Source organism: Panthera leo, chromosome C1 (assembly GCF_018350215.1).
Source record: "Panthera leo isolate Ple1 chromosome C1, P.leo_Ple1_pat1.1, whole genome shotgun sequence".
In the NCBI taxonomy this organism is placed as follows: domain Eukaryota; kingdom Metazoa; phylum Chordata; class Mammalia; order Carnivora; family Felidae; genus Panthera; species Panthera leo.
This window is the reverse complement of record NC_056686.1, coordinates 93,066,840-93,079,427: the sequence shown is the minus strand read 5'-3', so window position 1 is coordinate 93,079,427 and position 12,588 is coordinate 93,066,840. Positions and strand designations below refer to the sequence as shown.

General features: G+C 54.4%; 1 protein-coding gene across 1 annotated transcript; it reads left to right on the top strand.

Annotated features, from left to right (window-relative positions):
• Positions 1 to 567: 567 nt before the first annotated feature.
• Positions 568 to 10,707, top strand: EPS8L3 (EPS8 like 3). Its single transcript, XM_042948627.1, has 17 exons — positions 568 to 705; positions 857 to 921; positions 2,257 to 2,415; positions 2,704 to 2,853; positions 2,970 to 3,025; positions 3,429 to 3,562; positions 3,650 to 3,765; positions 4,027 to 4,147; positions 4,235 to 4,296; positions 4,552 to 4,626; positions 4,984 to 5,132; positions 8,210 to 8,291; positions 8,550 to 8,584; positions 9,062 to 9,281; positions 9,487 to 9,606; positions 9,903 to 9,976; positions 10,464 to 10,707. Exons 1-17 carry the CDS (start codon positions 675 to 677, stop codon positions 10,705 to 10,707), a joined length of 1,893 nt encoding a protein of 630 aa, XP_042804561.1. The 5' UTR covers positions 568 to 674.
• Positions 10,708 to 12,588: the final 1,881 nt, after the last annotated feature.

Below are 12,588 nucleotides of genomic sequence, written 5' to 3'. Positions count from 1 at the left end.
CAAGGGTTCAGCTAATAGAAAGGTGAAGAGACAGGAATCTTGATAAGACATTCAGAGAAATGCAAATCATTGACAAATCCTTCAAAGCCCCATCATAAACATGCCTACACATGTGCATGCAGACACACACACACACACACACACACACACACACACACACCCCTCCTAAGCGGGCCCACAGCTTAAGGAGTGACATTTGCAGAACTAGTCCAGGTTTGGACAAGAGGCTTGCTTTGGCAAGGAAGGCTGCCGCACCTGATGCTTTTCCTCCAGAAGCTAGGTGCGCCCCGTGGACCTGGCATCTTTCACATCCAGGCCCAAGGCAGGATATGTTCCCAGGTGCCTGTCCACCCAGCTTTCCTGAGCCCACAGGAATGAGCCTTACTGACCAAATGATGGGGAGCCAGGAGCCTGCCTTGGGGCCCCCAGGCCCAGCCAAGATGGGGCTCCTCAGAGAGTGGCATATCTGAAGATGATTCCAGAAAGGCCCCTGGAGCCAGAAGTTTCTGGCCTGGTCCTGGAGGCCCCGGGTCAGAGCCTGGCCCGAGCCTCAGGCCTGGGTGAGGGTTGAACTGCAAGAGCAGCCCTCCTACCCCATTCTGCCCTGGTAGCTCTCCTCCCCGGCCCTGATGGCTATCTCTTTGGTTCAGTGTAGACTCTAGGAGACATCGAACATGTCCCGGCCGAGCAGCAGAGCCATTTACCGTAAGCTCCCCCACCGGTCCCCTCTCCCCTTCCCCCCGCCCCAACCCACTGCCCTCGGGGGTCTCCCTCCCCTCGCTGACTACCCCCTGTAGTTGCATGTCTCCCCTGCCCTGTTCTTGTGTCTCCATCCCCTTGCTTTGCACCCCTGCAGTGCACCGGAAGGAGTACTCACAGAACCTTTCCACAGACCCCACCTGCCTGCAGCACAGGGTGCAGGTGAGTAACCCTGAGGAGCTGCTCTCTGCCCAGGATCTGGCCTGGCTGGAGGCAGAAATATGTGAGGACAGCGGTCCCTGCAAGGACTTGAACAGCCCACTGTCTCAGAGGAGAAATGTCTGGACTTGAGTTCCCAGGGCAGACACAAGCTACTTGGAGGCTGGCACGGAGGCTCTGGCCCCGCCTGGCCAGACAACTCTGGCGCTGTAAAATCTGGTTGCCCGAAGGCCTGTCAACACCGCGGGGAGAGCACGGGCTGGAAGGACGTGGTGGGGAGGAGCATATACCTGACCAGGCTGAAGTATCTGTGGTAGAAACAGCCCCCGGGCAGTGGCAAATTTAGGCTCTCCAGGAGAACAAGCAGAGAGGGGCACAGGGGCGGTGGTCTGGAGGCTCACAGGGCAGAAGAGGTGGGGCTCCCTCAGCCAGCTGGGCTGGGGCCAGGAGTCCTGGGCTTCATGGCAGAGGTGGGGGCTGGGAACGGGCTCCATTTAGGCCTGGCAGGTGAGAGCAAGAGGAGACATGTCCAGGATGCCAGGCGTTTGCTCATGAGGTCAGGGACCCCTGAACATGCAGGCAGCGTGAACTCATGGAGAGGCACTGGGGACTGGGCAGAGAGCAGGGCAGGGGGATCAGGCAGACAGCCACCCCCCAACAAGGGCCTGGGGGCAAGGACAAGGGGTGGCATTTGGATGGGAGAAGGCAGAGGTCTCCTCAAGGAAGGAGAATAACGGCAAAAACGTGATCAGAGCAGCCGTGGGCAAGGCTCTGAGTGGAGACAGATGACTATGGACCTTACCGGGCAAGAATCAGGGAGGGGGCTCCCATCCCTGGGAAGGGATGGACTAGCAGAGGTGGGAAAAGCATTCTGGGTACAGGGAACAGCATGAGAAATGTCAGAGAGGCAGGAATGCTAGGTCAGTGAAGAGAAGGACCAGGCTACGATGGTGGATTCCCAACTGGGGCCAAGGAAGGCAGGGACGGAATCTGAAGGTCCTATATTCCACTCAGAGGAGTGCAGACTTTATTTGTTGGCTCTTTGGAACCCATATCTACCACCATCCAGCCCCTTCAACTGGCCTGGACTGTTAATGGTCATGACTGTCCTTCCTCCAGACTCTGAAATGCTTTCATGCAGCTCATCAGACCCTGACTTGGGGGCCCTATCCTAGCCCAACCTAGCCCTCCCACTGACCCTTGAAGGCTTCTATATGGGGATGGCCTGGGACATCCCTTACAAGGAGGGATGTCTTCCTCCTCTGCTGCCTTTCCACCACCCCACCCCTGCCTACTACGACCTGTGAGCCCCCTCTCCAAACCTCTTTTCCCCCTCAGCACCTGATGACATGTAAGCTGGGGACTCAGAAAGTCCAAGAGCCCAAGGATGCCCTGAAGAAACTGCAGGAGGTGGATGCTCAGGGCCGGGTGTGGAGTCAGGACTTGTTCCTGCAGGTCAGAGATGGCTGGCTCCAGCTGCTGGACATTGAGACAAAGGTCAGCCCTCCCACTGTCCTCTGCAATGGATCATAGCTACCATAGATTGTAGAAAAGCAAGCACCAGGCACGGACTTCACCCTTCCGTGCCCCAAAAAGCAGCCAACTGTCCCCATATACAATACACACCCAGGCCTAGGAGGAGATGGGGGACAGAGGCACAGGGGTCAGGGAAGACGACACACCTGCCCCAGGCCACTAGGAGAGCTGAGGCAACCCAGGTTAGGAGTTTCCAGGAGCCACCATGGCTCTCAGGGGCCTCACAGCCCAACTCTCTGTCCGGCCCAGGAGGAGCTGGACTCTTACTGCCTGGACAGCATCCAGGCCATGGATGTGGCGCTCAACACTTGCTCCTTCAACTCCGTCCTGTCCATCACAGTACGGGAGTCGGGCTTGCCAGGCACCAGCACTCTGCTCTTCCAGTGCCAGGAAGTGGGGGTGAGTGACCAGGGGTAGGATTGGGGAGAGAGTGGGTGTAGGGTCCATTGACCATCACTCTCCCCCTGACACTCCCCACACACATACATAGCCTGCCTGACTGCTGCTTCCTCCAGGCAGAGCAACTGAGGACCAGCCTGCAGAAGGCCGTGGAGGACGACCAACAGCAAAAGTAGGCAGTCTCTGCCCCGGTCCCCATCAGGACCTCAGGACTTGGGCCTGGGAGGGCCAGGCCTCGGCCCCACATCTGGGGGAGCCCAGAGGCCTGTGGCCCAACCAACCTGGGCCTGGAACTGGGAAGGGACCAGGCTGGGACTTGCCAATGGGCATAGGGCAGAGGCTAAGGCCAGGACCAGGGAACACTGAAGACTGTCCCTGGAGACTGACATGGGACCGAGAGGACCTGGAGGGCAGGCAGATGAGGCAGGGTGGAGTCCTGATGGAGACCAGGGAGCAGGGCAGGTGGGGCTCCTGGAGAGAGGTGGTAAAACCCCTCAGTCCTGGGGCAGAAATATAAACAGAGCCTCTGTCCCAAGAACCCCATCAAAACTGTGTCCCCATCATGTGCTCACCAGACCCCAGTCTGGAGCCCCAGGCCAAAACAGATGGAGGGGGCCTCCTCCGGAAAGACCGTTCCCTAAGGAGCAGTTACCCCCTCCGGAGCAAGGGCCCTCTCCAGAACAGCCCTACTGGATGACCCCAGAGCACAGTAAGTCTGGGGCATGAGGGCAGATGGAAAGGAAGGTTTGGAACAAAGATCAAAGAGCCTCTGGGCCATGGTCCCCTTATATTGCAGACATGCCACCATCCCCAAGGTCCCTGCCACGCCACTCCAGTGCCCGAGAACCAAGCACCTTCACTCTGCCTCCTCCAAGCCAGTCCCCATCCCCTGAGAACCCAGAGAGGGATGAGGTAATTATAGATTGTCTTGGGTTTGCTGAGGCTTTCTGGGCCTGGCCCAAAGGAAGACATCAACCCTTCCCCTGCGCCCAGGAGGCCAGGTGCCAGGATGGCCAAGGAAGGGCTAGGGCTGAGGAGGGATAGGGAGGTTTGGTCGGACCCTGGACTGGGCCTCAGGCTTCTGTTGGAGGTGGGGAGGGGGTGGGAGCAGGGTTGGGCGTTCCAGGATGGGCCCAACTGCCCATTCAAGGGCATGGGTTGTTTGGGGTCCAGGAGATACTAAGCCACATCCTTGGAGACATCGAGCTGTTTGTGAGAATGCTGAAGGAGGCCCAGGCAAAGAACAGGCATAAGAAGAAGAGACTGGGGAAGAAAAAGGGCAAGGATCAGTGGGGTGAGTGCTGAGGGCTGGGGGAGAAGGGTGGGGGGTGTGGTCCTGGGATCATCTACAACCCACCACCCTTTCCCCCATCCCCTTTAGGGATGACACAGGCACAGTACATTGACTGCTTCCAGAAAGTCAAGTACAGCTTCAACCTCCTGGTATGTGGCTCCTCACAAGTTCCACAGCCCTCCCCTTGCCCCATGCCAGCAGCGCCCTCCTCTCTGGTCTTGTAGATGCCCCAAATCCTTTCCTTCTCTAACTTCACCCCTTAGAACCTCCCCCTCCTCCTCATGGGACTCCTTTGGAGCGTGCCAGGCTCCCAACCGAAGCTCTGAACAATTATGGGGCCCTGTGGTCCTGGTAAAGGTAGGGAAGGATGACGGGTAGTAGCACATAACGCCCTGTGTCCCCAGGGGAAGCTGGCCATCTGGCTGCCGGAGAAGAATGCCCCTGAGTTCGTGCACATCCTCTTCCAACTTCTACACTTCGTGAGTTTGGGGATGATAGGGTGATAAAGAGAGATAGCCTCCATTAAGATGGAGCAGAGGCCACGGTGGAAGGCAGGGGGGCAGAGGGAGGCTGTGGGGTCTGCACCTTGCCCACCACAATACAACCTCTTCATTGGTTCCAAGATACCATCCCGGCTGTGTGCAGAACCCCTCAACAAACTAGATGGGCTGGGGTCGGAGCCAGGGGCACCGGGGATCCAAGAGACACAGGAAAGAGCAGGAGGCCTGAGGCTACGCAGCACTGCAAGGGTGGGAAGCCAGGGATTCCAGGCCCTTCCACTCCTCCTTAGCCGTGGGGGAGCCTGGGCTTCCTGACACCTTCCATTTCTCCCCTAGGTCCTGGCCCAGTGCTCGGAGCCCGGCCTGGCCACCCGAGTGATTTCACCCCTCCTCACCCCCAAAGCCATCGACCTGCTGCAGTCCTGCCTAAGCCCACATGAGAGTGACTTCTGGAAGGGTCTGGGTGTGGCCTGGACTACCAGCCGGTGAGTGAGGACCAGGCCTGAACTGAATCGGGGTGAGGGGCATGGGGGCATCAGGCACGACACTGGAGATGGCAGGCTCTACATTGTCACAAACCAGAAATATCCCAAAACAAATTCAGGGGGGACCCAACATGGAGTTCCCAACTTTTTATTAGACTAACTATAAACAATTAAACCCAAAACCTACCACTCACCGTCACCCACCACTGAAGGAGAAAAGAACAATGCTTCCCAAGAAAGCAGAGCTGGCAAACTTCTATTATCTTAGGGTGCCTGGGTTCAGTCGGTTAAGTGTCCCACTTTGGCTCAGGTCATGATCCCGAGGTTCGTGGGTTCAAGCTTCATGTCGGGGTCCACACTGGAGCCTGCTTTGGATCCTCTGTCTCCTTCTCTCTCTGCCCCTCCCCCTGCCCCACTCACGCTCACTCTCTCAAAAATAAACATTAGAAAAAAACTTCAGGGGCACCCGGGTGGCTCAGTTGGTTAAGCGTCTGACTTCAGCTCAGGTCATGATCTCACAGTCTGTGAGTTTGAGCCCCGAGTCAGGCTCTGTGCTGACAGCTCAGAGCCTGGCGCCTACTTTGGATTCTGTGTCTCCCTCTCTCTCCGCTCTCCTCAACTCACGCTCTCTCTCTCTCTTTCACTCTCTCAAAAACAAACATTAAAAAAAAAAAAAAACTTGTAAAAAAAAAAAAAACACCTCAAAAATTAACAACATAATAAAGTAAAATATTTTCTCATTTTTGCCAAGGACAAAGTGGAAACGGTCTCCATCCAGCCAGAACTTAAGAATTACTGACATAAGAGATGCAAATGTAACATCAATAGGCCTGGCAACCAACAGGCCAAGGGGGTGAGAGAGAAAGAGAGATTCCACACTGGTATTACTGTGAGATGGGCAGTGAGCTAATCAGGCCACGGCAATGAGAGAGCCATGGGGAGTGAGCGGGAGGTGAAACCAGCTGGGATACGCTGAGCTGAGGCGTCAGTGAAACATTCACCAGACACAGGGTGGCCCGGTCCTCAAGAGAGAGGTCCCAGCTGGCTTGTGGGTTTAAGTCAGCACAGAAGTGACAGCTGGAGCCCTCTAGAGACCAGCACTCCAGAGGGAGCCCAGGGAGCTCCCTTAAATCAGTGAGGCCTGCCAGAGCCCATGAGAGAAAAAGAGACACTTCCATGTGTTGGTGGCCAAAGAGGTCAAGGAGGCAAAGAGAAATGCCAAGGAGTTAAAAGGAGAAACAAAAGAGCAGAGGCATGAAAACCAAGAGAGAAGAGGGTTTGAGAAAGAGAGAGAGGCGTCAACCAGGAAACGAGCCAGCTGTGCTAGTGAGTCTCTTGCCAAATGTGGAGGGTTCTTTTCATTTCAGCCTCATTAGAAGAATTTTTTGTCCAGTCCATCTAAAGACATGAATTATGGCCCAATGTAACTTATTTACCTTATTGTAGTAGAATATGCATTAGATAAAATTTACCATTTTAAAGTGGATGACTTGATAGCTTTAGGTACCTTCTCAGTGTTGTGCAACCATCACCACTATCCATTTCCAGAACTCTCCCATCACGCCAAACAACTCTGTACCTGTTCCTCCCTCTCTCCAGCACCTGGTAACTTTTATTCTCCTTTCTGTCTCTGTTTCATTTTTAAATATAAAGTGAAGTCAAATGTGCCCTAAAATGTTCTCCAATTTCTTAAAATGACCACAAATCAGTGAATGAGTGAAGTGAAAAACAAGCACAAAAAAGAGACTAACCAAAAGGATGTAAAAACCCTCAGAAGAGTTGAGTTTGGACAAATTATATTTAGGTGACTTGATTTTAGGCAAACTGACCAGAAGTTATAAATAACACTAAATGGGGTGGTAATCTGGAAGGAGGGAGACCACACAAGGCCAGTATTGGGCAGGGCATAAAGAAAATGTGGGCAGGGCATAAAGACACATTCTTAGAAAAGAGAAGGTCATAGAATGACTGCCAAAAAGGAGTATTAGCAGGGTCAAGGGAAGACTTGAGCATGTTTTTAGGGTAAAGAAAAGGAACCAACTAAAAAGATTCATAAGAGGAAATGGGGGCGCCTGGGTGGCTCGGTCTGTTAAGCGTCCGACTTCGGCTCAGGTCCTGATCTCACAGCTCATGGGTTCGGGCCCCACATCAGGCTCTGTACTGATAGTGTGGAGCCTGCTTGAGATTCTCTCTGTCCCTCGCTCTGTGCTCCTCCCCCCCTCTCTCTCTCTCTCTCTCTCTCTCTCTCTCAAAATAAATAAACATTAAAAAAAGATTCAGAAGAGGGAATGATTTATTTGTTCCCACTGAGTAGATATTTATGAGCTCTTTCCAATGTGCTGCCCACTGTACTCAGGATAGAGCTCTCAAGGAGCTCCCTGGAGTAAGAAACACAGGCACGTGGGACGTGTGTGTAACACAGTGGGAGAGGAGCAGTAACCCAGGCTATTCCAAGAGGAAATGATCACTTCTGCCCCTATGAGGAAGGGAGGGAACTTCCGCAAGCTGAGTGGGGATTCCCTGGGACAGGCAGGTGGAGAAGACTCTTAGCAGCGTGAGCCTGCCCTTCCTGCAGTGGGTGCGGGGGTGGGGGTGGGGGTGGGGTGGCAGGGGGCTGGGAGGCAAGTAGCAGCCCCCACCCTACATTAACCACAGCAGCTCCTGTGACTGCAAGGTGAAGTCCCACACACTAGTTAGCTGAACAGAAAGAGATCTGATGCCAAGAAATGAAAAACAGGTTAGAAAAACACTGCCTGAGGCCCTGAGGGGGTCTTCCAGCCCTAACAGTCTTCGGTTCCACCCCTTTGATCCACATCCCAAGTCAGTGCCATAAAGTGCCTAGTGTGTTCTTCTGGAGTTGATGTATCTGCACTTCACAGGCAGAGGTGAGGTTGGCCTACAGATACTCACACAGTGGGATGTGTTCAGCTTAACTGTGTGCCCCTGTGTGGGTGTCTGGGGTCTTTCATCTGTGCACATGGACCATGACCTCCCTTACCTAGAAGATCCGGCCATCCCCTCCCTCTCCACATCCAACAGCCTGGCACGGAGTGGACTCAGCATTGTTCTCTCCCCAGGGCCAACTGGACAGGCAGTGAACCCCTGCCCTATCAACCCACATTCTATGATGGTTGGCAGCTTCCAGAACACTCCAACCAGGTAAGGGGAGCTTAGCAAAGAGTCCTGCTCAAAGCCCTGATCTCTGGCTACTTTCTGCCCATTCGGTCCAAACCACGGTCACATGACAACTAAGTGGTAGGTGGGGCCACGTGGGTACCCAGATCTGTGTGGTGGACAGGCAGGGGAGCGGATATGGGACAGGTTTGTGTGTGAGTGGGTCTGTGGTCTGATACCCCAGCTCCCCATCGCCATGTTGGCTGACTGCCTGCTCCTGCTCTCTCTGTTCTTCCCCTACAGGCCCCCTCAGGATACCAGGACTCTACTTCCCTCCGGTATGCCCTGGACTTAGTCAGGACTGTATGATTCTGGGGAGGGAGGGATGGGACTGACCCTGTGGATCTGTGGATTCTACATCTCAGAGACCGTCTGGGCTCTCTTTTAGCCAGACATGCGTGTGTACAGCACATCCCTCCCCTACCTCGGGTGAAAAAGCAGTTTTTTTACCTTCCCAGACTCCAATCCTTCTCGTGATACTGTCCACACATGCCTCTGATTTCCCAGAGCTCAGATATAAAGCGCTCAGAGGAGAGCTCAGACATAGAAAAGTCCACTCCTAGAAGAGTCTTCAGAAATCAGAGACATTTCAGACCCCTCCTGCCTGCAGAAGCCCCCACCCTAAGCCCCACCTTACACTGACTGGCCACTACACCTCTGTGGCAGCCGAAAAGTCACCACCAGACTCCAGGCAGGAGATATCTGGGTCTCTGGGGCTGGGACAGGGACTCAGTCTCTGAGGCTCCATTCTCCAGCCATCCTGACTCTGCGTGTGGTTGGGGGGGAAGCCCCGCGTTAGGGAGCACCTACTTTGCTCAAGAGGAGATACACCACCATGGCCCTCAGCCCGGGGACCCCAACCACGTGCCCTCCAGCCCCAGACTTGCCAAGCCAGCCCTGAAAATGCAAGTTCTCTATGAGTTTGAAGCTAGGAACCCACAGGAACTGACTGTGGCCCAGGGAGAGGTGCTGGAGGTGAGACACGGGCTTGAGCCTAGAAAAGAAGATGGTGGTTGGTGGGAGCCATAGGGGTTGGTGGTCCAGGTGTGGGGCTGCTGGGGCGGGTGGCCTAGATAGGGAGAAGGAGGGTGAGGAAGGGCAGGAAGGAAGAAACCTTTGTGGGGGTGTGGGGGTGGACAGAAGCTCGGGTGACTGAGGAGTTAGGGGTGATTCTTGGCAGGTTCTGGACCAGAGCAAGCGGTGGTGGCTGGTGAAGAATGAGAAGGGACAGAGTGGCTACATTCCCAGCAACATCCTAGAGCCTCAACAGTCGGGGTCCCAGAGCCAGCCGCCTTCTCGGGTACTACCCAACCTAGACTATCCAGATGCTCTAAGTCAGAGGTGGGGGGCAGGAAGGATTCAATGACAAGCGGAGGAGATAGCCCTGGTGTGATTTAATCAGTAGTGTCGCAGGTTTCTTGTGTGCCAAGTTTATCATGGGGCCAGAGCAGAGATCAAGCCTTGTCCCCACCAGACAAGCAAACCATGAAACGGGATGAGTGATCCAATAGGAGTCAAGAGAAGGGGCCCAGATGATGGGGTTTGTGGGTAGAAATGAGACGAGATGGCCTCTCATCTCATCTCCCCTGATTCTAGGCTCCAATGCTTCGACTTAGCTCAACGCCTGAGGAAGTCACAGCCTGGCTGCAGGCAGAGAACTTCTCCGCCATGTAAGTGCCTAGCCCCACAGGGTGTGTTGGGAGAACCTTCGTAAAGGACTCAGATAATAACCAAGGAAGCCTGGAGACCCAGAATATACACGGCGCAGTGCTACCTCTGCTGAGTTAAAGAGAGCAGAAGAACGGGCGTGCCCATGCCCTTCTAGAGCACTGAGTGAGGAGCCTCCGCCTTGGGGAAGACAGCAGGACCAGAGGGAACTCAGGAAGAAACTCAGCCGCCAGCCACCCCTTCCCACCACAAAATTCTCTTCCAGGGCATTTCTCTGTTCAAACCCAGGAGTTCTGACACTGGTTTAAGCCGACATGGGTATCTTACTCCTTCACCTCCAGGCACCCTGCTCCATGAGTCCTCCTGTAACCCCAGCCTCCAAGCCCACACAGCTCCTCATATGATACTCCAAAATATACCAAGCCCCAAGTACTCGGGCCCGAGTCCTCCTGCTCTACCAATGACAGCTTCTGCTGTTCTTGTTCCCAGCACGGTGAGGAGCCTCAGGTTCCTGAGAGGAAACCAGCTGCTTCACATGAGACCTGGGGAGCTTCAGATGCTGTGTCCACAGGAGGCCCCACGAGTCCTGGCACGGTTGGAAGCTGTTAAAAGGATGCTGGGGGTGAGGACAGCCGGGGGCCCTGACCCCCGCGGGAAATGCGGGATGCTCCCTGGGTGGGAACGAGAGTGCCAGGTGGACAAGCCTGCGGGCCCAGCCCCGGGCTGGAACTGAGTGTGGCAGGTACCGGGCGCAGGGGATATTCACCCAGAGGCTCGACTCCACCCGCTCAGGCATGCCGCGAGGCTCCAAGCCGGTTGATGGCATGAGCTCTGGGGGTCCCTCACCTGGCAGTGTCCTCACCTCGGTTGTTTCCTGTCCTCAGATGAGCCATTAGGCACCAACCCAAACACCTCTAAGACCAAGACCCTCCCACAAGCAAGATGGCAGAACTGATTCTTTGCGGAGCCCTGAGAAATCCACTCTGAGGTCTCCAGTTTGCAGTGAACCCCACACCCCAGCTCACACAGCAAAGAGGATGAGCAAGCCCGGAGGTTGAGACAAACGGTTCCCCTTCTCGCTGTGTTGAGGGACCCCCCTCTCCCCCAGTTACCACCTATTTATTGTATCTCTTTCCTAAGCCTGGAGCACTAATGCCAGATTTGTCAGGTCTCCGTTCAGCACCCCCCCCCCCCCAATAAAAGCATCTTTGAGCTTCGTATGTTCCTCCCTGAAGCTTCTTCTGGGCCTGATGGGGGCCCAAGGCAGGGAGGCGGGGAGAGGTGGGACACCGGGCATGAAACAGCAGCAGCCCCACACCATCCCTGGGCCGGACTGTCTGAATTGAGTGAGAATCGCACTGCAAACCCGGAGCCGAGAGAATTTGAGAATTATGGCCCAAGCTCTCCTTACCCTTTCTAAAACAAACTCCAAAATCAGGAAGGCTATGCTCACCATCTTTACCCTTCTGTGTACACTGCTCCCAGTAGATCCCCAGGCACCCAGGAGAGCTGGGGCACCGCACTGCACAGGAGCAAAGGGCACTCGGGCTGACAGCGGTAGGTTCGGGTCACAGTCGTGGGTGATCCAGAGAAGCACGGCAGTGGTTTCAGGCTCTACTTGGCAACTGCCTCTTTTAATGCGACTGCCGCCCCCTCCTGTTGGGTGAGCCAACCTTGAGCTCCCTGCCCCACTTGCCTCTTTAGTGGCAGAGCACAGGGAACATTGGCCTGGAAGGTGAAAGTCCACCAAATGGCTGTTTGAACTATAGCAACTCACTGCCTGGGTCCCTGTTTTCTCAAAGGTTCAGTAAAGAGTGTGGACTGTTTGTTGGTGGCTTCCAATATTTAGTACACATGGTCTTTTTAAATCTCATAGCTGTCTTGGACTCTTCTCCCTACCTAACAGAGGTTATACTTTTATTGATTTAGTTAACAGTAAGTCTACAAAGATGTGCCTATGGGTCAACAGCCTTGGAGGGTTAAGATGTGCCCTTAAGTCTCTCTTTTGTCTGAGCCCCACATTTTACCCTATTTTTAAAATTTCTATACAGATTCCTAGGGCTCCCCATTAGAGATTCTGTTTCAGTGGGCCTGAGGTGGGCCCAGGAATCTGCACTTTTTAAATGTTTATTTATTTTGAGAGAGAGAGAGTGGGGGAAGGGCAGAGAGAAAGGAGGACAGAGGATCTGAAGCAGACTTTGCTGACAGCAGAGAGCCTATTGTGGGTCATGAACCCACAAACCAGGGGATCATGACCTGAGCTAAAGTTGGACACTTATCCAACTGAGCTGCCCAGGTGCTCCAGATTACCCTATTTCCAGAAGGCCTATGTCAGTCCCTCAAGTTCCTGGCCTCCGAAAATCACCTCTTAGCTGGTAACACTGAATAGGGAAGCAAAAGCTTTCCTTCACAAAAGAGAATACAGGGAGTCTGACTGCCAAGGGCCAAAGTTAACCAGAAAGTTAATTTCTTGGAATGGGCAGAGGGAGATATTAAACCATGGCCCTCTGGGGCTTCATAGAGCTGAAGGAATCCTAGATGGAGGGAATGATTTCAGGACCAGGAAAAAAAAAGGTGTTTTAGCACAGGGCTCCCCAGATGTCCCAGCAAAGAC